Raw genomic sequence first — 26,338 nt, 5'->3', positions numbered from 1 at the left:
GAAGTAGGCCTCTTGATTTCTTCAGGCGGTTACACGGGCTGCAGGGGCCGCTTGGGAAAATCCGACATGCCACGGTTCGCAAAATGCCGTTGGGACGCTCTGTAGATCTTCATGCTTCGCAACTCTCTCCGTGGAGTTCCCAAAAATGCAGATCAAATCAATCGGAAGAGCAAAACCAGGGAAGTTGATTGGTTAAAATACTGCACCTTGATGTTAACTGCTGATGGAACAATGCCTACCCTGCCATAAACTTCGCGATCCGGACAGGTACTATAAGTACATCCAGAAACTAGGAAAACGGGCCATAATCGTGCTAGAGAAGCCTTAGGCCTTGCCCGCCTAAGACTAAAATACTCATTCATGCATCGACGTAATGCCGATTCTTGGGTATAGTTACACGGCCATCAAAAGCATTCCAAAGCCTGCCTTAAAACAGGTTTTTAGTCGCCTGCATCGTACCTTTTGTGTTTTGCATAGTTGGGGTTTACTTTCCCCCCAGATTTTCCTCCCGCAAATGGCATTCTTGATCGCACAGGCCTTCTCGGCGTTGTTTCGGGACCTGGCGCATGAACCATGGGTTCGATTGTTTTGGTCGAAAAGTAGCAAGGGAATCTCGGGGCTTTTGTTTACATCCAGCAAAGACCGGATCAAATCCCACGATAGTTCGGGTTATACAAAGTTTTTGCTCCAGCTTCTCTGGGCAGACCGAAAAATCCGAACTCACAGTGATTAACACCAGGGAAACGCCTCCTTATTCATCTCGTACTTGTATCATCAGCCTAGATGCTTCTCCAGGTCCAAAGCATCGCCGTTCTTGGCCGCAGAGACATTTCGGACCAGACCAATTGTTTTTTTGGGCTGATCGTAGATCAATACCCATGGGGATGAGTTACCTGACCGCCCGACAGAGTAAGGTGCCGACGCAGCAGCGACGATCTTCCCCCCTCCTCCACCTTCTGGCCACCGCTTTCACTTTTCCCGCTTTTTCTCCTTTTTCTCTGTCGCGTTTCTCACCACGACTACGTCTTCCGAGCTTTCTCTTTCGTTTAGTTTTTTTCGCGGCTGTTGTTGGGTCGACGTCTAGAAATCCCTTTCTAGAGGCCTTCACCCGGATTCTCCCCCCCTGAAGCTTGTCAACTGCACCCGCACGCGGCGCGTAAGTATACCTTCGCCTCGGCGCACGCCCCTCAATGCTCGAGCTTTGATGCTAGTGGATCCTTGGAAGTATTATAGAATCTTTCCGGCGGTGTTTGGTTTTGTCTATGAGAGCCGCCAATGGCTGCATCTTGCGAAGCTATTAATCCCGGACGTGAAAACTATATCTGCTCTGCATCATGAGCTCGATACACTCTTGGACAACACATCGCGTATTGAGGAAACGTCCCATTTCTTCAAGTTCTTCGAGCAGAGAGAAGCTGTAGCCGTTGATTGCAGATGTGCTAATGAGTGTTTTAAATTCTTAGAACCCCTTTTTACTGTACAGTCGAACCCTCCGGAGTCTGCCGCTACCTCGAACTTGTCAAATAATATTACCCTTCTTCTTAATTTTTCCATTTGCGCAAAATGTCTTCGTCTGAAGAGCCCATTCCAATCGAGGTTCCTGCCGAGGTCCTCGCCTCAGATGTCGATGCGGAAAACCAGCCCCCGGCCACCCCGGTCGAGTCCACCATGCTCTCCGGTAGCGAAGATGTCACCAGCCCCGAGGCTTCGAAGGAAAACAACCCGAATCCTTCCCCAGCCAAAGCTAGTCCAAGCTCGACAACATCTAAGCAGCCGGAGAAGGGAACAACCACTACCAAGCGACCAACTTCTACAGTCTCGAAGGCTGCGACTACCTCGAGTACGCGGCCCAGCTCTAGTGGCACGTTGAACAAACCTCCTACTCGTCCTACCACTACCAGCACAGCAACCCGCAAGCCCTTGAGCACTTCGACGACGTCTTCGCACCGATCTCGTGCGTCTATCAGCAGTTCCGCAGACGAGAAGCGCTCTGTCGCTAGCTCTGGAGATGAGAAGCGCTCTATCTCGGGCACAGCCAAGCGCATGTCTGTGGCCGGCTCGACAAGCACTCGCACCCCGCTAAAGCCCTCATCCACTACGTCCACCGCTGAGCGTAGATCGAGTGTTCTTGGCTCATCCGCAGACCGCAAGACTGCTCCTTCAACGGCCACATCTCGCACCGCGACGTCTTCTACGGCAAGCAAGCCAGTGGGCAGACTGACATCCTCGACTCCCTCAACGACCCGCCCCACGTCCACTACAGCCACATCTCGCACAGCTACCACCCGCCCTGCTACATCCACTACAGCCTCGCGCACCCCGACATCCTCTACCGCAGATCCAAAGAAACGTCTTAGCACTATCTCTGGTGCCACTTCGAGAAGTGCCGGAGACTCTGAAAAGTTGCAGGCTCTCCAAGCCAAGCTCACAGAAAGCGAAGAGAATGTTGCGAGTCTGAAGACCGAACTCGAAAATGTGAACGAGAAGCTGAGCCAGCTTTCTGTCTCTACAGGGGAGACCCCTACAGAAAATAGCAATGCCGAGGCCACCCGTGCAGAGCACGCAGCTGAGGTAGAGAAACTCACTGCTGCTCATGCAGAGGAACTCCAATCTCTGCAAGCTCGTCTGGAGGAGGCTGAGGCCCAACGCAAGGAACTGGAAGAGAAGTCACAGAAGGAGCTTGAGGAGGCTAAGCAGTCTGCCACTGCTCAAGGCAATGACCAGGCTGCCACCGCCCTGGAGGAACTCAAGGGAACACACAAAGCTCAGCTGGAAGCTCTCGAAAAAGAGCTAGGAGACCACAAGGCTACTGCCACTAACCTTGAGGAACAGATCCAGGTCTTGAAGAAAGAGCTGGAAGAGCAAAAGACTTCTTTGACAGAGGAGAAACTCTCAGCTGTTGATCAAATCACGCGAGAGCTAACAGGTCGTGAACAAGTTCTTGACAACCTCAAGGCCGAATTGTCCAGAAAGAACGATGAGATTCAGGCGACGAAAGAAGATTCCGAGAAACAGACCTCCGAGCTCCAAGAAAAGATTTCTATTCTGGAGGCCAAGATCACAGAGTCCGAGTCCGCCGCTCAGGAAAGCTCCGACGGCATCACCAGCTCTCTCGCTGAGAAGGAAAAGGAAATCACAGATCTGAGGGAGTCCCTCGGAAAGCTGCAGACAGAACTGCAGCAGGTTCGTGATAGGGCTACGGCTGACTTGGACACGAAGATCAAGGAATTGGAGACGTCCCATGAAACTACCATCACAAACCTGAAGTCTGAGCACAGCGAAGCTATAAGTAAGCTGTCTAGCTCGCACGCTGAAGCCCTCGCTGTCGCTACAGCTGCCGCCGAGTCATCTGGCACAGAACACTCCCAGCAGCTACAAGAACTGCGCGACGCCCTGGAATCCTACAAGACCACCGCCCAGGCTGAGCAGGACCGTGCTGTCTCTGAGCTCAAGGAGTCCCACGGACTCGAGCTTAAGGCTCTCCAAGAGAAGCTCGAGGAGTCTGAGAAGGCACTTGCTGAATCCCTCCAAGCTCAAGAAGAAGGAAATGCATCTGTCCAAGAGTCTGCCAAGCAAGAGATGGACGCTCTCCGCCAGAGGTGTGACGAACTGGAGTCGCTCCTCTCAGAAGGGTCCGGCAAGATTGAGGCTTTGAAGCAGGAGGTCCAGAGCAAGGCGACGGAGGCCGACAAATTCTACAATAGTCTCAAGAACCCTTGAGGGCGAGTCTAAGTCTAAGGATGTCGAAGCCGACAGTAAGCTGAAGGAGCTCGAGGATAAGGCAGCTGAGGCTACTCGACTCCTTGAAGAGCACACTGCGCAGGCCGCGCAGGCCGCCGAGAAGCATATTCAAGATCTTGAGGCCATCAAGGCTGAGCACGCCATCGAACTGGAACGTGTCCAACAAAATGCCTCCGGTTCCCACGCCGATGCCATGAATGAACTGCAGCGGAAGCATGATGACCTGTCTTCCAAGAATCGCGAGTTAGAGGAAAACATATGCCACGCGTGTTAAGACTCTTGAGGAGCAGCTGGAGTCTGCTTCCGGCCATGCTACTCGCGTTCAGGCCCTTGAGGAAGAACTCAAGTCCAACCAAGAACGTCATCTTGCTGAAATCGCTGCCCATTCCGAGGGGCGTGAGAAGGAGATTGCCGATCTCCAGAAGCAAATTCAGGAGTCTCAGGCTAAGTCTCAGTCCGACTTGGAGGCCCTGCAGGCCTCAAGCATCGCCATCAAGGAATCGCATGCTGAGGAGATTGCCAGCCTTCAAAAAGCATTTGAGGAAAACCAGGCCAAGCTGCAGGCGGAATTGGAGGCTGCCAAGACTGCTAAGTCTGCTGATGCCGAGGCTGAACATGGCCAAGCTATTGAGGAGCTACTCACTATGAGCGATGCCAAGCTAGCAAATTTGCGTGAGGAACTTGAAGCATCGAACAAGGCCAAGATTGATGAGCTGCAGAAAGCCCACGACACTGCTCTTGCAAACGTCAACGAGCAGCTTTCTCAAGCCAAATCTGCTGTCGAAGATACTTCTGTTCTTGATGGATTAAAGGCTACTCTCGCCGAGGTCGAGCAGAAACTAGCAGACTCGGTCGCTGCCCACACAGCTGCCCAAGAAGCTGCAAATGCTTCCACCCGCGAGCTTCAGGACAAGCACGCTACCGAACTCACTAAGATCCAGAACCAGCAATCCGAGCTAACCACCAAGCATGACGCGGCTCTTGCCCAAGTCGAGCAGCTTCAGAAGTCTCTCGCTGCCTCTAGCAGCACAGATGTCGAGCTTCAATCAATCACCAAGGAGCTCTCTCAGACTCAGCAAGAGCTTGCATCTCTCAAGGAGAAGCATGACGCCACCATCGAAGAGCTAGAAAAGTTACGCGTGGCGAGCAAGGCCTTTGAAGAAAAGATCAGCGCCGATGAACAGAACCTGCACGCGCAGATCGACAAGAACATGGCCCTCCTCGAAAAGCTTGGCGAGGTGGAGTCCCAGATCTCCAGCCTTCGCCGCCAAAACCGTGAACTCGAGGCTGAGCTCGCTTCCGTCAAAGGCGACTCCGCGAAGGAGAAACCATCTGGATTGAATGCCAGTCGATGGGCAACCGATGAGAACCAACAGACTGAAGAGAAAGGTCCAGCCGCAGAAGGTGAGGACCTAGGACCATCCATCGAGGGAACGGTGGGGGAGCCCCATTTAAAATCATCCTTCTCATCCCGTTTACCCCTATTCTTCCATTCATTTACATGAGCCATTATCAGCCACCTTTTCTTCCAACAGCAACTAATTGTTATCCTTTCAAAACTGTAGATGGCAAGCATCCAGGAACAGCTTAAACACATTCGATCGGCGAACAATGAGTGGCTAGATGAGCACCGCAGGTCAGTCATTCTCCATCTTTCCTCGACCCCCTTACTTCGGCCGCATACCTGTGCTCCGTCTGATATCCAGCCCCGCATACGTCTAACTTCCCCTTGCAGGCTTATCGAAGATCTTGCCTCGTTCTCCCGCAAGCCCACCCCGCGCCCCGAAGCCAAACTTCTACTCCAGGTACCGAAGGCCTCCTCTCCGCCGCCGAGTCAGAAGGCACCGGCGATCAACTCGAAGAAGTTCGCGCTGCATAGTTGTTCTGATTTAGTACTGCAGATGTAGTATGATTTCCCTTTGTGATCCTGTTTCATTCGTTCTGTCCTACTACTGCGCTGTATGTAATAGGACCCAGGATACCCTGTTTGACGGCCTGGCCTGTCCCGGTCTTTCTATGTTTAATACGTTTTAACTGCTCCATGTGGTCAACTGCCCGTTGGGTGGCTGTGTATATTGATCGTTTTCTTATTGACTAATACCAAACCAATAGTTATATTCTTCTGAAAGCTGGCTACTTTTTTTTTCTACCCAGATTGTGGCGCTTGTCTTTCCTGCGTTGCTAGATTTCCCTTTCTCTAGCGCAAAAGAAAAATTGCCTTTCCTTGTCCCCGTGGAGCTTGCAACCGATCAAGGTCCTTAACCCAGGATCACAGTTATCAATTGGCTGTTTCTGTATTATACCGATGCTATGTCAGTGATTTTGGAATCCTATTAAGGCTATGTTAATGGCATGATGATATTGGTGTCGAAATGAGGGCATTTGCGGTTAAGAACTAATCTGTTTGCAGTTACTCAAAGCTGGCATTGCAGGACAGTCTTGGTAAAAAGCTTATGCAGAGTTGTCTTTTGTAGTGTGTAGCACTTGAGAGACCGCCTGAGAAGTTCGGCGCCCGACTTACTAAGAGGTAGTAGGTGAAATAGAACAGAACAGGGTGTGCGGCTATGAAACTAAGTGTAAGGGTTTTGGAAGGAGTATATTGAACTAAGAAGTATACTAGCAACTCTATCATAGGGTATATAGAGACAACGTCGAGTCAATTGCCAGCCATGACAGTTACATCTATAGCGTAGAGTACAGTAAGGGTCTTGCGATAAACTAAGCTATTAAATTGGAGAGGAACAAAGTACTACTAGTAGCTACAAGTCGGAAGAGAAAGCCCCAGAAAAACGGACACTGGTAGGTCATATGGCCAGACTTCGTACCAGCCAGCATCAGCCTCTTGGCTGGTGGTAAAGCTAGTATGACAAAGTAGAGCCAAGGTCTATATTAGTATTAGTACAGCTAGCTAGTTGAGTGGAGATCTTTCACCAAGTCTGGAGAACAAATCTGATGAAGGAGCAGTTGTAGATAATGGAGGCGTGATTTTTTATGACGCTGCTGGCGTGGACGAGGCCTCGGGTCTAAGTTCAGAAGGTTAAGTTCTCCAAAGCTACTGTGGAAACCCCTGAAGCTGATGCCCAAAGTCCTAGATTGGTTACACCAAGAGTAGTCTAGAATTGACTTTTTCTTTCACATCATGTTATTTGGGTCTAAGACTGTACCAAATCTCAAAACAGGTGAGAAAAGAGATATCATGGTGACGCGATTCGAAATTGGGTGTAGGAATGTTTTAGTCGGTAGACACAGGGGAATTGCAGATCTACGCTGAAGTGAATTGATGGAAGAATTAATGAATAAACAGTTATGGTAGTAACCAGCGATTCTACGATGTATTCAACGCACAGCGACCAGCTCAAGGCACAATCTGCCTGCAGGACTGAGGTCGCTGGATCTTGCGATGAACTAGAATAAAGTTCGAGCTAGTCCTAGTTTGGCTTTACACTATCCATAATAGATTTAGCTTACTGTCCTAGCGGGGATTTCCTATAAAGTGCAAAAAAAAAGTTGATTTTCAAGCTGGTTGAAATATCCCAAATCTGGTGTTCGAATCCACAATCTGGTGTTAAAACTTCAAATCCAGTATTAGATGAAAGCCATTACTCACGAATGTAGAACCTCTTGCATCGTCTATGTCACCACCATTCGTTTTTCCCCGGAGCTGTCAGCGAGAACAAAATTACTATTTCGAAACTGACAAGCTTCACGACATAAGCCTTCGAGCTATGATCCCTCACACGTTATTATTTTCCAAGGGCCTTTGGAGACACTCTAAGTGGGCTGTTTTTTTTTTTCAATCACCGATAGTATAATTGTAGACAAACCAAGAGCCGTAGGCGTGGCGGATTCAAAGTAACTTTGTAGATCCTGCGACTTCCGTATGGCCCGTTTTATACCTTTCTATCACGTCCGTCAATTTAGCTTCGCACTTATCATAGGAGTATGTATCTATGGACAGTTGAAACTGCTGTACGTAGATCACGCCAGAATTGTCGTGTCCCTGCTTTATGTCAGATCATTCTTCTACTACCTCTCCTGTTTGTCTGACCTTGGTGCAAGAGGCCACGCTGCTTTTGTGCAGTGTGTTTCCATATATCAAAGGAAGGTCCCCTGTTCGCTGTATTCGCCTAAGGCCCAGGTATCCACGACGTGCATAATGTGTCGATTACAAAATCAAGTTACGAAATAGCGCTTGCCATGGAGTAGCTGGAGTAGCTCAGTCAACCCACCAGCTCAGTCCGAGTTTGGTCTGTTTATCAGCTCAAGTGTGGGAAGTAGAATTAGGTCGCTCAAGTTTATAGACAGTTTTAATACTGTTGGATTGGGTGGATATAGAGCCTATTAGAAGCTCCATAGGTATTTGATATGCATCTTTCCATAGTAGTATCACCAGAAGGGAGCATACCGATGCAATAATGGGGCTTATTGAGCGGTTTCCATTTAACAGAAAGTTGTCAGCGGTTCAAGGTCTTAGGCACCAGCTACTAAGCGCCAAGAAGTGCAATTTATCCTATTCAGATAATCTACGAAGAATTATTCAACATTTCCAATACCTGAACCAACAACGTATATCAGATATCCGCTCAGCATTTTCATGGAGCCAATTAACCATATCTGTCAAGTGAAATGGCCGAGCTCACTTGCAAGATTTCTGGCCTTTGAAATCACATAAATTTTTATGTGAATACTCAGGTGCCAATCCCAGCAATCGCATCGACTGGAAATTACTTGGGAGGAAATCGCCCACGTACCGTCCATTTTGTATGTTTTCTAGGCGGGGGTACAAACCCGCTCCCAAGCATTTTTATGGACAACTTCCCTCCCAGAAGTCTCGCTAGGGTCAGGCCTTTTTGCATCAGACGAAACAGGTCTTGTAGATGTCCTCTTGGTATCCATATGTCACTAAGATATCGATGCGTATGCGCTCAGTTTCTGCGTATAAATATCATGCTATATACACATATAAAGCATGCATTCTCTTCAATGAGGGTAACCTTGGGCACATTCGCAAGGTTTCGAACTGTTTTTTTCTTGTAAGCTGCGGCATTGACTCCAAACCAAGTTCCTTGTGTGAAGCAGCTGGCGCTTTCTGTAGCTGCGTCCGAGGCCACTTTGGGACATTCAAGTCTACCATCATTTTTCGGGACTTGTTGGAGGTCGCTTTGGTAGTTTATGGGCCTGAAGGTCGCGATTTTATCATCCTCTATCAAGCTGTGAGTCTTGTGCGGGTCATGGCATCCATCGATTATTTCTTTTGTAAAGAGAGTTGGCTTTTACAAGTCGAATGCGGCGCTATCAAGTGCCTCATTCAAGGCGTATATTATGCTATGCGTGCCGGCAGTGACCTCCAGCCCCGGGCGAGTCGCGGATAGCTGTGGGGAAATCCATGCCAATGGGGTGCGCATAACGGGGAAGCTGTCGCGCGGGAGATTAAGACATCCGTCCTTATAATGGCACCGCTTGCAATCCCCCTTCAATGCACTGTAGCTTGTCGCAAGTCCACTATGAAGACGGTAAAAATTTAAAAATTTATGGGCTTTCAAATGACCGTGCTTTAGGAGTACATCCTACACAAAGTCCCCACTGAGCCCAACAATATTGGTCTTAGGATCCAAAAGTGAAATCCGATGCTCCGATTCCCGGATGCAACGCCTATCTTAATCGTGGATGGTGGAAACCCAACTTCGGCTTTTGGTCTTACAAATCGTAAATCGTCATAACTTGGTGGGGACGCACATCAGGTTCCACTCCAACCAAGTTATTGAAACCCTGTTCCCGCTGCCAAAGCTAAACCCTTCAGCAAATCTCACAAGAACATCAGACCTACTCTATACTCTATCCCTCCCAACCCTTGCTAGTCTACCAAGATGGGCGGCAAAGTTGGAGTCTTCCCCGCCTCCGGTGGCCTCGGATCAAGCACCGTCAATCATTTGACCAAGCTATACAAAGCTTCAGAGCTCGTCCTCATCGCGCGCAGCCCCGAAAGACTGACTGATCTCAGTCAAGCCGGTGCGGTAGTCCGACACGCCGACTACGACGAACCAGCCACATTGCAGAATGCATTCGATGGAATCGAAACATTGTTCCTGATATCCTATGCCTCGTTTGAGATTGAGCACCGGGTAGTAGTGAGTTATCCCAGCGCCCAACTGACAAGGATGTGAATCTCTAAGAAACCAAATAGGCTCATCGTCGCGCCATCGATGCGGCTATCAAGAGTGGGGTCAAGTACATATTCTACTCCTCTCTCGCATTCGCTGGGGACTCAGACCATAGCGTAGCCCACGTCATGGGCGCGCATCTTGCAACTGAGAAGTACCTTGCGGAGCAGTCGCACTCTGTCGGCTGGACTGCCATCAGAGAAGGGATTTACTCGGAATCCTTCCCCATTTACACGGCTTGGTTTGACCCAAGCAACCCTGCCGATGAGATTACAATCCCACATTCCGGAGCCGAGCCTGGTGTTGCATGGGTCAAGCGGGACGAGTTGGGGGGAGGCCACAGCGAAGCTGATAGCCTCCTATACGCGAGACCCAACGGGATTCAAGTACTTGAATAAGAAGGTGCTTCTCACCGGGCAGAGGGCAATCTCATTGGCAGAGACTGTCAGGATACTCGGTCGGGCAATTGGAAAAGATCTGAAAATTAGACCAATCTCGGTCGAAGAATACGTACAGCTCCCACAGATCGGAGACAAACATACCTACCATGGAAAGGACTTGTCCCGAGAATGGTCTACCGCGTGGGAGGCTATTCAGAATGGAGAGACCGCGGTTGTTGCACCGGACATTGTGGAAATACTTGGGAGAGAACCAGAACCCTATGAGACTACCATCAAAGCTCTCATCGGATGAAGGAGATCAGAGTAAGGAGCATTGCAATATGGAGGAGTTTTAGAGCGAATAACCCGGTCATGTATTGGGACCGCCTTATATGCAAAATATCATTACATGTGAAGATATCATACAGCACTATAGGACTTGTCTTCCAAGTCTACTCAGCAATGCCCTCTCGACCCAAGCCCCACCGACCAACTTCACGCATAGCTTCGTCGCCGCCTTCAACGAGGCGACCATTGGCGTTGGAAGGGTTTGATTCGCCCAGGACGCCAGCAACACATTGCCAGCCATTTCGACCACCTCCCCAGCGGAGGACCTCATTTTTATAGCGTTCACCCGCAGCACGGTCTACTGATGCCTTTCCAGACAGGAAGACGTCCTGCCAGATTTTATTGGCTATGGCCCGGTCGAAAATGTAGCTGTAGTAGGTAGCACCATAGCCGTATAAGTGTCCGAAGAAGCCCTGCCAGGATGTCCGGGGGCGGATGTCATCTGGTTCAGGCAAGCTCGAATGGTGTGAGAATACTTGGTGGTAAACCTCAGTAGTATCAATACCATTGACAGCCTGTTCGTAAGGGACAGAGTGATAAGCCTGGTCAACCAGAGCCATCAATATTTGAGACTCGTTCTCCACAGCACCATAGATTGAGCCGTGCGCTGTCCGATCCTGCTCCATGCTCTGCATCATACTCTCTGACAGAGGCTCGCCGGTCTTCCAGTGGCGAGCATACAGAGCAAGAACTTCTGGCGCTGTTGCGAAGCTCTCCATCAAGACCGAAGGGAGCTCGGCAAAGTCCGTCGCACACCGGGTGCCCGAGATAGACTGCAGAGGCGTCTGGCCGAGAATGGAGTGAACCGCATGGCCCATCTCGTGGAACAAAGTGCGCACACTCTGCTCGCTCAACAGCGTCGGACGCCCCGAGCCATTGTTCATGGGTTCTTGAAAATCGCAAACAAGAGCGATCGTTGGCAGCTGCCGCAAAGTGTTCGTTTGCGGGTCCACCGCCGTCGCCATGCCATCATTCGGATGAGCATTTTGATCCATTGAGGCGCACTCAGCAATCTCTTCAGCTGAAATCTCCCGCGCGCAGCGCAAAGTGAAATGGGCCGGGTTAGGATGTTTCGTGGGCCGACTGAACAGGTCACAGTATACAACGGCAATGTGCCTACCAGCCTCATCCACCACATCCAAGCGACGCACATCTGGGTGCCAAGTCTCTCCCGGGGCCGTTTCTTGGGGCACCAAGCGCACGCCATACAGACGATCGAAAAGCCGTGAAAGGCCTTGCATCACGGTCCCGAGAGAGAAGAACTCGGGCACAATGCTCAGCTCTCGAGAGCGTCTTGACTGCGAGTATTCTAATACCCGCTTGTGCACGTAAAAGGCATGATCCCAAGGCTGCAAGTTGCACTGTTTCAATTGTTGTAACTGGAGGAGTTCCTCTTGGACAGGCCCGCGATTGCTCGAGATGAGCGATGTCAAGAAGTTCGAGACAGATTCAGGGGACTTGGCCATTTTGTCACTCAAGGTCATGTCCGCAAAGTTCTTGAAACCCGAGAGCTGCGCCAACTCCGCTCGTTTCTTGAGGAGCATCTCCAAACGATGAATCTGTCGCGAACTCGATGTTCGAGAAGCAAGATAGACCTGTTTTCGAACCTGTTCATCACGTACCGATCTTAGCACTAACCGTGGGACAATACCCATGGTCGGCACGGGTGCCTTATTGTTCCATTTCTTGATTTGCGATATCAACATTGGGTCCAGCCCCTGGAGACTATTCGCATTAAATGTGACCTGGGGTCTGGCTGGCTCTGCGCCGTTGAAAAAGTCCGAGCCAACTTGACTGATCTCGTTTGACAAGTTAACGAAGCGCTGTCGCTCACCGGGTGGCAAATGGATCGCTGAGTTCTTGAAGTCTTTCATCAGAATCTCAGCCACGATTCTCTCCGCAACCGTCCAGTGCGACGTCACTTCCGGGTTGGCAAAAGCCTGAACCAGCTGATCGTGAAGACCGGTCGTAGTGTTGAGAACATTCATATACTCGAACATCAAGGCATAAGCCTGTGTAGCGGCTTCCTGTATATGTGGGTCATGGTGGATTGTTCGAATAAAATCCGAGAGGTCAATAACCCGGCACAGAAGATCGCTCAGTCTATCCAGATCGCGCGCCAACGCCCGGTATTCATCCACAGTGGAGGCCCGCAAGACCTTTGCAACAATAGCCTGACATTTCTGTAACGAGGCATGTGCAAACGTCCTGAATCCATCTGGACTTGTCAAATACTGGTTCTGAACTAAGCCTGCCTGCTTTGGTATAGTGGAACTTTGAGGCTGGGAGAAATTCTTCCAGAACGACTGGGAATCGAAGATCTGGCGTAATGTATCGTCATCAGCGCTCTTTTTGGGAGCACTATTATCGGCCGGGGGGTAGTTGGCGTGGGATAGGGGAGCTTGCGACGCGGCGCTCTCGAATGCACGGCGCTGCAGCAGACATTGGCCGCACGTCCACGACCGGCGCCCCAAAGGGCGAAGCATGATAGATATAAAATTCTCTTGATATGAGAAACGTGAGCTGAAGTAGCAACAAAAAACCAAACCCCCAAACCCAGAGAAAGAAAGAAAGAAAGGATTTGGGGAAGAAGACCGACGGGCAATGACGGAGAGATCTCTGGTTCCGCCCAGCCGAAGAATTCCCGTCTTGGCCCTTCGAGCCCCGAGACTTTGCTTCAACCGCTCTATCCTCTCTCTGATCCTCCCTCCCCCCCCACATCTCCCCCAGCATGTCGTTCCGGCCGATGTTGCAGCAGGTATGAGTCTCTCCTGAGCGACGTCTGATGCTCGCGGATACAATTGACCTATCAATGGCACGCTAACCCACCGTGTAGCGGGCAGTGGCTCCGATCGCAGCCACCCTCCTCGCAGGAGGCATGGCCCTGTACCCAAAGCGAGAAGCCTTCGCAGAAGAGCCGTCAGAGGTTAGCGCTTCTATTTAAGACAAAAGAGCGACCGTCAAAGAGACAGCTTGTTCTGACATATAACTGCCCAATATAGCGGAAACCAATCTACGACGACTTCCCTGCTGATATTCCCGAGCCTACCAAACCGACACCCGCGCCTCCAGCCGTGGAACCTATCTCTGAGCCTCTGCTGTCGTCTCCCTCGACTCCTTCTTCTCCAACCCCGACAGATATCCTGACCGGTCAGGTCCGACAAGCCCGTCTCTTCCTCTACTCGCACTCCCTTGCCGCTGAGAACGGCTTCAACAACTTCCTGTCCCGGGCTCTGCACATCGAAAATGCCTTCACCAACACCGTTGCTTCGCTCGCTCCCTCCCCCGAGTCCGGTGAGCGTCTGACTCCCGGCGGTGTCTACGTCGTGGTGGCGGCCATGGCCGGATCCATTGTGTCACGCAACCGCGGCATATTCCTGCGTACCCTCTCGCCTTTGGCCTTCGGCACTGTCGCCGCCTACACTCTTCTTCCCGTGACTATGAAGAACGTTGGGGATCTCGCCTGGGAGTACGAGAAGCGATTCCCCGCTGTGGCCGACCAGCATGTTTATATCCGTGACCGAGCCGAGCAGATCTGGCACACTGGCCTTGCACACAGTGCCATGGGCCGTCAGATGCTGGAGGAAAAGATCGGTGATGCCCGCAAGAAGTTGGAGGAGATCGTCAGCAAGGGTCACTAAATTTCACTTGGCTTTATACCACTTGCCGATTACGGTGGTTTGGAGAGGTTCTTCTCCGTTGCATATGTACTCTTAGAACTTGTTAGATCCGATGGTTATATCCGGACCAATTTCTTTTGTTTGAGAGAAAAAATACTATTTTGTCGTTCTGTCAACAATAGTCTTATGGAGATGATCGAAGCTCTCTTGGGTTTGGATTTTGGAATATTGCGTATTATTTTCCTTCTAGTGAGAGTAACCCCGAACTTCCAAGTTGCCTTTCAATAGGTATGATTGTAATCTCATATCTGCCTATTTCCCGCTCATTAACCTTCCTCCGTCGGGCCCGGCGCTCCCTCCACTTGTTCCACTGCAGGTGTATCGTGGGGTGGAGGTGAGAAGCCTGCTTTCGGAGGCGGGGGCAAAGGCGACTTGCGAGTAGGAGCAAAGTCCTCCTCGCGGCTTTTCTGTTCACCTTCGGCAAAGTAATCATCGAAAGCTGCTGGGCGGGGCTTGCCACGCCGACTGGACGATGATCTGTTATCGGGGGAAGGACTAGGCCTTATTTGTGATGTTAGAGGTGGTGCGGCCGTCATGTTTGCTGGGACAAGGAAGTTCGTAGGAGCCGCTGGGGGGTTTCCTGCACCGGTAGCTCCAAGGACAGTTTCGGAAGCACCGTCCTCACGGCTTTCGAAAACGACCTCGCCAGGTCCCTCTACCTCTTCACCCAATCCGACAGGAAGTCGGTGTAAAGCACCATATCCCAACTCTGCCCCGACAGCACCCTCGCCGCCCCAGTTCCTGGTCGGGACAAGTTCCACTTCTCTCACAACATCGAATTCACTATTATACACCCATAAGACCAGGGTTCGATCTAGGTGGTCTTCAACCAGCTCTCCCAGGGCAGACTCCCCACGTAGAGTTCCACTGGGCGTTCCGATAATGTAGTCTGAGTGCGGCAGAAGCCCCGCCCGGTATGCTGGGCTCTCTGATGAGGGGATTGAGAGGATATGCCATATATGCTGGGTTGAGTTGAGGGGGGGCGAGTTGTAGGGCGAGGCCGAGGGATGCGCCTGACGGTGGAACAGGGACGTTGACAGTATGTGTCCGCTGGCCCTAAGAGGCAAGATTCTGGTTAGCGTTCCTCGGTCCAGATGCAGCATTATCAAAAGACAATTCACAGGTAAAGTACCTTTGCGCTCCATATTTCTAGAGTCAGGTTGGACCCCGCGCAGTTGCGGACCTCCGTCGCAAAGAGATTCGGATCGGGATCCTCCTACAAGCGTGCTTTAGATGTTGTTTTCTTTGCCATATATGTGTGATGTATCCAACTTACGATCGGGTGTCCATTTATTCCCACAATAAAATCAAACCAAGGCTCTAAGGGCAGCTCGGGATCTTTGTTGCGAAGTACCTGGAAACCGAAGGCGCTATCACTGGGTCCGCTTCGAGGTTGCTGGGCAGGCTCGCCATCAAGGCGCCCGATAAACCGGTTAAGCGCCCCGAACATCCTAGCGAGTGATCCGAGCGAAGAATCAAATAGAGGCAATGATCGGGTTTGGTGGTGAAGCTGAAGCTGTCGCGAGTATGCGAGCTGGCCGGATATTTGTGCAAACACGGCAAACAGCGCAGCGGGTCTTTATCGTTATCAAAGAGTCAATGAGATGCAAAGGTGCTTTCATCTCTCCAAAATACTATGGCTGATGAGGAAGAAACACCCCCTGGGGTGCATCACTATGAGGGTTTGGAAGAAGTCCCCTGGGATATCCAAGGGTAAGATTCTCCGCGCCCGAGATAAAAGCTACGCGATTCACTCGTCTTTCCTGCAGTTATTGGAATCAGCGGTATCAGATCTTCTCCAAGTACGACGAGGGGGTCTGGCTGACAGATGATGCCTGGTTCGGAGTCACCCCGGAGCCTGTTGCAGAGTAAGTTATCATGCCTGTTTCAAATGCGCTTTTACAAACCTCCGGCTTACGCATTCCGCAGGCAGATCGCAATACAAATAGCTGAAGCTTGCCCAACTGGGCGCAGCATTCTGGTCGATGCCTTTGCCGGTGCAGGGGGGAACACGATCGCATTTGCAAAAACAGGGCACTGGAAGCGTGTCTATGCGATTGAGAAGGATTCTGCCACTCTCCAATGCGCTAAACACAACGCAAAAATATATGGTGTTGCCAATAAGATCACTTGGTTTGAAGGTGATTGCTTCGAGATCCTCAGAAACGTCTTGAAAGACCTTTCCCCATACAGTGTCATCTTTGCCAGTCCACCATGGGGAGGTGAGTTTTATTCCAAGCTATCACCGGCAAGCCCTCTAATACGTAAGAATAGGCCCAGGATATCGATCAGACGAAGTGTTCAATCTGAGCACAATGGAGCCATACTCTCTAGATAAAATTTACAAAGAGTACTCTTTATTCACCGAGCATATGGCTCTCTACCTGCCACGCTCTTCCGATGTGCGGCAACTGGCGAAATACGTCCCCGATGGCCAGAAGGCGACAGTCATGCATTATTCGATGGGCGGCGCGAGCAAAGCTCTTTGTGTTTTTTACGGAGGCTTCAAATTAAAATAGCTTTTAAACCACTTCGCCAAGGGATGGGTCTTCCATCACCATAGCTTGGGTCTTTCTGAAGCCAAGTATTTTACCTTCCAAGTTGTAGAAGCTAGTTTCCTTATTTGGTTTAGCCCATTTTCGTTGAACGCGGACCTGATTTCTCAGGCGGCCAACAGGCGGCCCGTCCATCAGGTTCGCGCGACTTCCTCCTTCATTACCCTCACTTCGTCGCCCGATCCGTCTCGTTCGCCTGGACTTTTCACCATCCTGGTGAACGAGCTTTTCTACCAGATGTGCTCTACCTGAACCCTTCATTCGCCGGTGCCTGTTATTTACGCCGCTCACTCCACCACCGTTGCCCACCCGCCGTGTTCTTGCAACCTCGCAACTCGAGCAGATCAAAGCACGCAACAATCGCAACCATGCCGCACGCCACCGGTAATCCCGAGGCGGACGCCGCGGATGATACGGATTTTAATACTTTGATGACGCAGCTGAACAGCTATAACGGACCGCAGCTAGACTTCTTATCACGAGACTTAGAAACAGGCGAGAAGGCAGACGATGCGATCGACTTTGAAGACTTCGATGACGATGAACTTCCTGAGGAGGAAGATGCAGTCGGGCCAGCTCGTCTACAACCCACTGAAACTGCCGCAACTGATACCCTCCCCGACGCCGGAGATGATATCGGGCTATTTGAGGCGGGTGAGGATCTTTTCGGAGAGGGAGATGGCGCAGTTCAAGGGCAGGAAGACAATCTTGATGATCTGTTTGGTGAAGGTGCCGCTTCGCCTTCGGCTGCTCATGATGATACTCATGACCTCTTCGAAGATGATGAGCCACCATTAACAAGCCAGCCTGTTGAATTACCACCCATCCCCCCGGTTTCAGAGCAGGAAGCGCAAACGATCCAAGATGACCTGGACGAAATGGCCGACGATGCCAGCATAGTCTCTGAGGAGATGGACGCCGAAACCCTTCGCGACTGGAAGTTGCAACAGTCCTTATTTGCGATGGCCGGATCCCGTCCAGGCGAGGTGCCTGCACCACCTGAGAGCGATGAAGAATTCCTCCATTCCTTATTCCCTAAATTCGACCGCAACACACTTCCTCGATGGCTCGAGATCATTCCTCACAAAAAGGCGATCTTCGTTGGCATGAAACCCTCGAAGGTCCCCAAGCCGGTCCTTCCAACAAAGGTTAATATCGAGCTAGAGCCTGATCATGAACGTGTGTTCAAATCAACCCAGCCCCCGAAGGTGGGTTTCAACTACAATCCATGTCTCATACGTATCGAAGGATCTCCTGAGGAAGAGGAGGAAGAGGAAACTGACGAGCTGGGTGATGGTGACAGTGATGAACTGCTACCCGGGGGAATCACTATGCAAGATCTTCGGGTCATCTGCGCGGACTGGGAAGTCAAGGACGATATCGTGGATGATACCCTGAAGGCGGCATCTGAGCCTGAAATGAAACCTTTGGAGGACGACGATGATTGGCTTCTCCAAGAAGAACATGCGTCGAAGAAGCGCAAAACCGGCCCTACCCCGAAGGACGTCATTGGGCTCTACCATATCGATATTCCTCTGCTGGATGACCCTGAAAAGGCATGCTCACGAAGTGCGAAAAAGGTGGTCATTGACTTGAACGACCCAAAAATACTTGTAGAGGAACTCCAACCAGAGGCACTAGCTCACAAGCCCAAGCATGGTGTCTTACGTCTCCGAGATGAAGTTGACACTACTCTTACTCGCCGCATGACTCAGCGCTACAACATTTCAAATGACCAAGCTTACGACATGCTCAAGCAAAATCATCAGAACAAGATCCGCAGCACTCTTGGCAATGTTACTCTCGAGCATGCCATGCCTGCCTTGCGCTTACAGTGGCCTTATTACAAGACTGAACTTGCGAAAGACCAAGCTCGTTCATTCCACAGACCTTCCATGGTCTTTCGTGTCGGTCAAACTTCTTGGTTCAAGAATCCAGCGCATGTCAAGCGTCGGCATGTCAAAGGGAAAGATGCAAAATCGCTCTACGACTCGACAAAGTCCCTTTCGATGGCCGACAATTCCACATCTTTGCTGGTAGAATATTCGGAAGAAGCGCCCATGGCGCTTTCTAACTTTGGCATGTGTAATCGTTTCATCAACTACTATCGTCGAAAAAATCCAGACGACCCTACTCGCCCCAAAGCGGATATTGGTGAAACAGTCGTCCTGCTCCCACAAGACAAGAGTCCATTCTCTATTTTTGGTCATGTTGACCCAGGTGAGGTCGTGCCCGCAATCTCGAACTCAATGTACAGAGCACCCTTGTATCCACACCAGACGAAATCAAATGACTTCTTGGTCGTCCGAAGCTCTACCAGCTCCGCCGGTAGTACCTATGTTATCCGTAACGTCGATAACTTCTACGTTGCTGGTCAGCAATTCCCGTCTGTTGACATTCCTGGGCCGCATTCGCGCAAGGTTACAACAGTCGCAAAGAACCGCATGAAGATGCTGGTTTACCGACTTCTTAAGAAGAGTGCCGATGAGCGCCTTTCTATCAGCGATGTCACTGCTCATATTCCAAACACGACTGACATGCAGAATCGACAGAAAGTCAAAGATTTTCTCCAGCACGACAAGGATACCAAGTATTGGAAGCCGTTGGATCCAGTTCTTCCTGACCAAGACACCATCCGAGCGTGGGTCCAGCCTGAAGATGTCTGTCTTCTTGAGTCAATGCAGGTCGGCCAGCAACATCTGACCGACACTGGCTTTGGCAATGACCAAGACAATGCCAATGATAACGATGATGACGAGGAAGGTGAAAGCTTCGAACAGCAAATGGCTCCTTGGAAGGCGAGCCGTAACTTCCTTTTAGCCTCCCAAGGCAAAGCTATGCTTAAGCTTCACGGCGAAGGTGATCCTACCGGCCGCGGTGAAGGATTCAGTTTCATCAAGACATCCATGAAGGGCGGCTTCAAAGCTATCGGTGAAAGTGTTGAAGATAAACTTGATGCCCAGCGACTCAAGGAACTAGGCGGCCACAGCTACAACGTTGCCCGCCAGCAAAAGTCATATGAAACCTCGATCCGCCGGATATGGGACGCCCAAAAAGCCAGTCTTTCCTCGACGATCGAGCAATCAGATGACGAAAGCGACATTGATCAAGCCGAAGAGCACGACGGCTTTGATAAACCAACCCCTCGCTCCGAAGCGCAGACTCCAGCCCCCCGTCGTGACGACGAAACCACCAGTCAGTTTAGCCGATTGAGCTTCGCGGACCAAAAGGGCAAAGTCTTGCGCATTGTTCGCACGGTGCGTGATGCAGACGGCAATACTGTCGAGAAGGAGCAGTTTGTATCCGACCCTCGCGTTATCCGTCAGTACGTGCAACATCGCCATCGCTCTGACGCTCTGACCACAAAGCTGGAATTGCTCCAGCCAACGGGCAATCCCGAGTTGGACGCTCGCAACCGCAAACTTCTCGAAGCTGAGCTCCAGCGTTTGAACCGCAACAAGGAGCGTCGTTTCGCTCGTGAGAAGCAGAAAGGTATCGTCCGCACTGGCGAAGGACCCGATGGCAAGCCAGCTGGTACGCAGCGCAAATGTGCAAATTGTGGTCAAGTCGGCCATATCAAGACCAACAAGAAGCTCTGTCCGTTGCTTAATGGTACTATGAGACCCGAGGATCGAGTCACTGATTCGGCGTTCTCGATGAATGCTCCTGTTCTGTAATCTGATACCCAAGTTGATGCGTTTCCAAAATCAATCCACAATATCTGTGCTTCGGAATCATGAACTGTAATGATGAACATTGTAAGATCTTTTGTATGCTGATTAGCCTTGTCTTCGACATGTAGTGACACTGATGCTAAGATTATATTGATGCTACGGCAACCAAGCTTCCTCGATCACTAAGCTTCATGAAGAACTAGTGATATTGGGTATCTAGGTTGTAGTCTAATAATAATGAACGAACGATGATGACATGCTGCGCAAGACAAGCAGAGCAAGAAATCCCCCCACACAATCATAGAAAGAGTGTTCAAGTTCTGGCACGTAGAAATGACCCGATCGGAGAGTGAAAGGAATTTCAGACATCCGAAATGCGCCCCTTGAGCTCCAAAATGGTGACTTTTTAGGGCGAATACATGTCGATCAAATGACCCCGGCCAAAAGGCTGTCGTCCTCGCTCTGTGCCAAGTGCCAGAGCAGGCCCCTTCGGACGGCGATAAGTGTAACCTAGAAAGGCACCATGCTTCCGGATCTCAAGTGCAGCACGGCCAACCTTCTTGTCACGGAGTATTTTATCACGGGCGCGCTTTTGATCCTTCTTCTCTGCATCTTGTGCTTTCTGTGCATCAGCTTTGGGGGCCACGGGTTCCAACGGGCTGATTTGATCGGCGTCTGCGTATGCTTCGGGTGATTCAGGCGTAATATTCGGGCTACCGGCATCATCGCCGGCCTCTTCCTCCGCATTATCTGATTCACTTCCAGCGGACACCTCGTCCCAGCGGCCAGTGGACTTCCAGTCATCGAAATAACGAGTGTCTTCCCAGTTTCGGACTCGTGGTACCAGAGGCGGTGAACTAAGGTGCAGCTCATTCCATCGGATGCCTCTGAAGAAGGGATGGGCTTTGATGTCAACGGCATCATTTGGATATACGAAGTAGCTTGTGATGTGCCTGTATCGTGGGTCCATGGAGTATAGAAAGTGTGCAGAGACCGGGCGTCCGATCAAGACATCGTTAGCCTGGTACTTATCACAAGAAAGCCGGATCTCACGCTCTTGAAGAATTCGGTGGATAAGGTCAATAGCCTCCTTGGATACCAGCTTGTCTGATGGCTTTTCTCGGGGGAATTGAAGAGTCCGTGAATGTTGCTGGTCAGGTTTGTTAGCACAGTCACAGACAATGAGTTGAGCTAACATTTACCAGAATCTTGAGTTTGGTCTCGTGCCGATTTTCGCAGGCAAATGGGGTGAAGCCATACAGGCACTGCGAAGAAGCGTCAGGGTTTGCTTAGGCGTCGGGCAGCTCGAGCCTACTCACCTCGTACAGAATAATACCCAAGCTCCACCAGTCGCAGCGTCCATCATACATCTCGCCGCGAATGACTTCGGGCGCCATATACTGGCTAGTGCCAACGACACTCTTGGCAAAGCGCCGTCGCTCTTTGTTGTTGCGCCAATCCAAAAGATCTGTCGATGGAACTTGAGCTCTCGAGTAGTCAAGGAGTCCGTTTGACCCAACATTGAAGGCTGTGGCACCTTCAGGATCTGCTTCACCTGCAGCTTTCTGGTCCTCCACATCTCCCTGGACATTGATCCCTAGCCTTTCCAGGAGAGTGTTCCGGTGCGTGTTGTAGTATATCTGGTCATGAGACCAGTGGCCATTGAAAGCTAAGCCGAAGTCTGAAATCTTCAGGTGGCCCGACGCGGATATAAGGAAATTGTCCGGCTTCACGTCACGATGTATCCAATGAAGCCTATGAGCCTCCTCGATACACAAAATCATTTCGGCAATATAGAAGCGCGTCCAGTCTTCTCGAAGAATATCCTTTCGGATCAGGAGCCCGAGAAAGTCGCCGCCAACCATATAATCCATGACAAGATATAGGAATTTATCATCTTGGAAACTGGTGATCAATGGCACAACCCAGCGAGAGCTTTCGGAAGCGACCAGAAAATCTCTTTCGGCTCTTATGTGTCCTTCCTGTGAGTTGCGAATCATGTCTGACTTCTTGATGACTTTCATGGCGTAGACCTCTTTTTTTTCCGCAGTCATGAATCTTCGTCTGTTGCTCTTGGTTCCATCAACGGCCGAGCGTAGCATGCCAAACGTGGCGAACTTCGCACTCGTGAAGCTCCCCTCATGAGTTGAAGCGAGCTCTTCTTGAGAGGGTCTCTTCTCAGTGTCCTTTTCACGGACCAAACGCACTACGCCAAAGCTTCCCTTGCCTAGAATCTTGATGACCTCGTATCCGGCGTTTGAAACTGCATTTTTCGGCTTTCGAGATCGCATGCTAGTCTTCAAGGCCCGACAGTGGCGCAAATGTTCATTTTCTTGCAATACCCAATTGGATCTGACTGCCGCCTGCTCCGCGGGGGCGAGTTGAAAGGCATAGATGTGTTGCTCAAGTTCATGCTGACGCTGAACTCGAGGATTAACACTCTGGAAAATCGAATCGAAGTATAGCTCAAGGTATACCTTAGCCACAGCTGCTGCTTCGACAGTTACGATAGACGGTGTAATCATAGGGGAATTACTGCTGGCTGTGCTTGGAGATACAGGTGTCTCCGATATGTGCTCCGATTCAACCTGGCATGCTGCCGTTGAATCTTTGTCTTTGTCTCCTGAATTGTTGGATTCAATTGAAGTGACTGGTGTTGCTTGAGTGGAGCGCTCTTGCGGAGATCCATGACTACTCGGGCTAGAAGGCTCAGAGCTATCATTAATCCCATCCCCCTGTCTAGTTTCAGTTGGAGGATCAGCGAAATAGATACTTGGCCTAGAGCGCAAGTGAGCCCGACGAATCACGGTTGGATTACCAAAGGTCATGGAAATTCGTTGCGAGAGACGGTTGACAAGCGTTGGGCCAAATGTCTGTGGGTCAAGGCTAACGGCGACACACGCATCTTGTGCATCATCTTTCTGGAAAGGCCGGGGATTGTCCTCTTCAACGGGCTGGTCAATTTCTTTCGGTCCAATATTCCCGTTTTCTTCCTGCAGATTGATTTGTGCTTTGCAGCTCTGGGTCTCGACAGTAACCGAAGGAACTGTGACAAGTGGTTCGCTCCGCTGAATGTCGTCCGCCATATATATAGGGTTCACCTGATCAACTGCAGGAGAAGGTATGGTTTGAGGCTGGACTTCGTGGCTTTCTTGACAAGAAACGGATTCCACGTTTGTTTTATGGCCTGGGCCAGATCCGTCAGCATTCAGTCGTGCGTTTGACCAAGGCAAACTTACTGTTGGAAGAACTCCCGAGACCAAGGAACAGAAGCAGCTTCGAGCCGCTACGAGTTAAGCGAACCTTGAATCGGTCTTTCCTTACTCTGTGGTTGATGATCGGTTCGGATGCAGGACTGTCGGAGATCGCAGAATCAGGTGGAGAGGGATCGCATTTGTTGGTTACTGTGACAATTTTGGTCGGAATCCAGAGGCCGAAAACGCTTCGACGCTTTCTGACTTGCTTTGGATAAAGGATAGACATGCTGTCAGCGAATAAAGAAATGAACGAGTTAAGAGATTGTCTATAGTGAGAATGGTCGAATATCTGCGCTTGTGGGAAGCAGTAGCAGGTTGCAAATAGTGACGGTGTAAAGCTCGAATGTTTGGACTACAGAGCTCCAGCCTGTCCGGCAATGCTGCCCAGGTGGAAAGAAGGATCTTCACGCAGTTGAGCACAGCATTGGGGGAAAGTACGACCCAAGGAAAGCGAGAACTTTACGGTTTTTAATTTAAACTTCGAGTCGGAAAAGGGAGTAACAAAATCTGCCCAGCCAGAGGTAACAATGAATTCAATAGAGATACAAACAGGACCCAAAAAAAAAAATCAAGCACTTTTCCATGCAGGGGTACAAATTCCTCATGATGACCTCTGTTCAAAAGGTAAACGAAATGAAAACAGGCAGGATATCATGGGAAATCATGCAATCAAACCGTAAGAGCCACAAAAACACCCGTGCAGATCAGTGGTAGAAGGGACAAGGAAGGACACACAGAATCTACTTGATCTCGAGCAGCTTGACATCGAAGATCATCTTGGAGTTGGGGGGGAATACCAGGGAGCTTCTGGTTGCCGTAGGCAAGGTGAGGGGGAATAGTGATACGACGCTCACCACCCGGAGCCATACCAGCAACCCCGATGTCCCAACCCTTGATCACCTCGCCCTTGCCAAGCTTGAAGGAGAAGGGCTTGCCCTTCTTGTTGGAGTCAAAGACCTTGCCATTCTCAAGCTTGCCAATGTAGCGCATGGCAACGGTGTTGCCGGCCTTAGCGACGGGGCCCTTGCCAAGCTTCTTGTCGTCAATTGTAACACCCTTGACTTCCTTCACGCCGAGAGTGCCAACGGGCTTGTCTCCGGACGGAGTAGGGCCCTGCTCGAGGTTCTTAGCGAATTGGACCTTCTTATCGGTCTTGGCATCCTTCTTAGCCTCCTTAGCCTCCTTCTTGTCGGCTTTGGTCTCCTTGGGCTCAACAGCAGCGGCATCACCGTTGTTCTTCTTGAGCTTCTTTTGCTGGGCCTTGGTCAGGGCAGGCTCTCCCTTGGCAATCAAGTCGTCAAGTCCCTCGGCGGCCTCAGCAGCACGCTTGTTCTTGCCTTTGGCCTTTGCCTCAACAAGCTTGGGAGCCTCTTCCTCCTCACTGTCGACCTCAGTAATACGGGGATCCTCCATCCCGTCCAGGTCGTCGCTCTCGTCGTCCTCCATGGCCATGATGTCGTCAATGTCAAGCTCGTCCTCGTCGGGAGAGAGATCATATTCATCGTCATCCTCATCATCCTCGTCATCAGAGCCAGCACGAGCCTCATCAAGAGGAAGGACATAGTTTCCGGTCAAGAAGACAGTGTGAGTACCGGTAACCTTGAAGAAGATGGGCTCGCCCTCGCAGACGGTGATATCCAGAGGCTGTTGAGTGTTCTATTTTTTATTTGTTAGATCCCGATTGCAATAGGTAATTTCAGACTGAAATCAAAGGATTGCTTACCTTATCGGGGGTCAGAGTACAGATGACATTCTCGTCCAGGTCCAGGCCCTCGTCGGACTCGTCATCATCATCGGACTCCTCATCGTCATTGGCAGGTTCCTTGCCCTTGATGAGCTTAGAAATAGCAGCCTTGAGGTCGAATCCGCTGCTCTCCTCCTCATCCTCATCGTCGTCGTCCTCTTCCATGGCCTCAGCAAGTTCGCGCTGAGCGGCGGCCTGCTTCAGCTTGCGGGCCTTCTCCTTGTCGCTGGGGCCACCGTTGACCTCCTCCTCGTCAGAGTCGTACTCTTCATCATCTTCCTCATCGCTGTAGTCCTCGTCACCCTCTTCCAGGTCAAGACCAGGAGGAGGGCGAACAATCTTCAAAGTCGCGCGGGCGGCCTTGCTGCTGTCGCCGTCCTCGAAGTCGGCCTCCTCATCAGGGTCAATGGCGGCCATGCTCACACGGAACTATTTGAGATGTTAGCTGGAGTTTAGTGGCCGTTTGCACAGCTTTTTTATACTGACCGACGCGGCGGCACCGGGCACAGCGGGCACCATAACTCCAGGAGGAACCCGGAGGGCGTAGACTGCGACAGGCTGAACACCAGACATTTTGATTTATTGGGAATTTGAAAAGGGAGCAATGCGAGATAGAAGGAACGCAGAAAGAAGGAATGAAAGCAACCACTGAAGCAAGGCAGGTTGTGGATGGAAGAGGAAGAGAATGATCCCAAACTCGGTAGCAAAGATCGCCGAAGCTCTTTTTTTTTTCCTTTAACTTATTTTTTTTTTTGCCCGAATTTTCAGCCAATGATATCATCAGCGCGGCCCAGACCG

At 50.7% G+C, this 26,338-nt stretch overlaps 8 protein-coding genes across 8 annotated transcripts; 4 read left to right on the top strand and 4 right to left on the bottom strand.

The window, feature by feature from the left end:
* Positions 1 to 1,563: 1,563 nt before the first annotated feature.
* Positions 1,564 to 5,648, top strand: N7468_010072 (M protein repeat protein; the record flags this gene model as incomplete). Its single annotated transcript, XM_058479367.1, has 5 exons — positions 1,564 to 3,663; positions 3,722 to 4,006; positions 4,068 to 5,177; positions 5,307 to 5,377; positions 5,477 to 5,648. The coding sequence occupies 5 exons, from the start codon at positions 1,564 to 1,566 to the stop codon at positions 5,646 to 5,648; spliced, it is 3,738 nt and encodes a 1,245-aa protein (XP_058325935.1).
* Positions 5,649 to 9,608: 3,960 nt separating this feature from the next.
* N7468_010071 (uncharacterized protein) lies at positions 9,609 to 10,595 on the top strand (the record flags this gene model as incomplete). Its single annotated transcript, XM_058479366.1, has 3 exons — positions 9,609 to 9,869; positions 9,926 to 10,288; positions 10,428 to 10,595. 3 exons carry the CDS (start codon positions 9,609 to 9,611, stop codon positions 10,593 to 10,595), a joined length of 792 nt encoding a protein of 263 aa, XP_058325934.1.
* Positions 10,596 to 10,734: 139 nt separating this feature from the next.
* Positions 10,735 to 13,116, bottom strand: N7468_010070 (mitochondrial intermediate peptidase; the record flags this gene model as incomplete). Its single annotated transcript, XM_058479365.1, has 1 exon — positions 10,735 to 13,116. The coding sequence occupies one exon, from the start codon at positions 13,114 to 13,116 to the stop codon at positions 10,735 to 10,737; it is 2,382 nt and encodes a 793-aa protein (XP_058325933.1).
* Positions 13,117 to 13,361: 245 nt separating this feature from the next.
* Positions 13,362 to 14,271, top strand: N7468_010069 (MICOS complex subunit MIC26/MIC27; the record flags this gene model as incomplete). Its single annotated transcript, XM_058479364.1, has 3 exons — positions 13,362 to 13,388; positions 13,467 to 13,556; positions 13,633 to 14,271. 3 exons carry the CDS (start codon positions 13,362 to 13,364, stop codon positions 14,269 to 14,271), a joined length of 756 nt encoding a protein of 251 aa, XP_058325932.1.
* A 305-nt stretch (positions 14,272 to 14,576) lies between these two features.
* On the bottom strand, positions 14,577 to 15,760 carry N7468_010068 (uncharacterized protein; the record flags this gene model as incomplete). Its single annotated transcript, XM_058479363.1, has 3 exons — positions 14,577 to 15,272; positions 15,443 to 15,526; positions 15,587 to 15,760. 3 exons carry the CDS (start codon positions 15,758 to 15,760, stop codon positions 14,577 to 14,579), a joined length of 954 nt encoding a protein of 317 aa, XP_058325931.1.
* An 865-nt stretch (positions 15,761 to 16,625) lies between these two features.
* On the top strand, positions 16,626 to 20,542 carry N7468_010067 (DUF3591 domain-containing protein; the record flags this gene model as incomplete). The annotated part of the gene is made up of 2 exons (XM_058479362.1): positions 16,626 to 16,797; positions 16,977 to 20,542. 2 exons carry the CDS (start codon positions 16,626 to 16,628, stop codon positions 20,540 to 20,542), a joined length of 3,738 nt encoding a protein of 1,245 aa, XP_058325930.1.
* Positions 20,543 to 20,945: 403 nt separating this feature from the next.
* N7468_010066 (uncharacterized protein) lies at positions 20,946 to 24,022 on the bottom strand (the record flags this gene model as incomplete). Its single annotated transcript, XM_058479361.1, has 3 exons — positions 20,946 to 21,689; positions 21,859 to 23,648; positions 23,779 to 24,022. The coding sequence occupies 3 exons, from the start codon at positions 24,020 to 24,022 to the stop codon at positions 20,946 to 20,948; spliced, it is 2,778 nt and encodes a 925-aa protein (XP_058325929.1).
* A 443-nt stretch (positions 24,023 to 24,465) lies between these two features.
* On the bottom strand, positions 24,466 to 26,113 carry N7468_010065 (uncharacterized protein; the record flags this gene model as incomplete). The annotated part of the gene is made up of 3 exons (XM_058479360.1): positions 24,466 to 25,452; positions 25,520 to 25,969; positions 26,027 to 26,113. 3 exons carry the CDS (start codon positions 26,111 to 26,113, stop codon positions 24,466 to 24,468), a joined length of 1,524 nt encoding a protein of 507 aa, XP_058325928.1.
* Positions 26,114 to 26,338: the final 225 nt, after the last annotated feature.

The sequence above is a fragment of the Penicillium chermesinum genome (genome assembly GCF_028974085.1).
Source record: "Penicillium chermesinum strain IBT 19713 chromosome Unknown utg000008l:1.0-1752722.0:1.0-1753981.0, whole genome shotgun sequence".
NCBI lineage: Eukaryota > Fungi > Ascomycota > Eurotiomycetes > Eurotiales > Aspergillaceae > Penicillium > Penicillium chermesinum.
The sequence above is the reverse complement of the archived record's forward strand: the minus strand, read 5'-3'. Positions and strand labels throughout refer to the sequence as shown.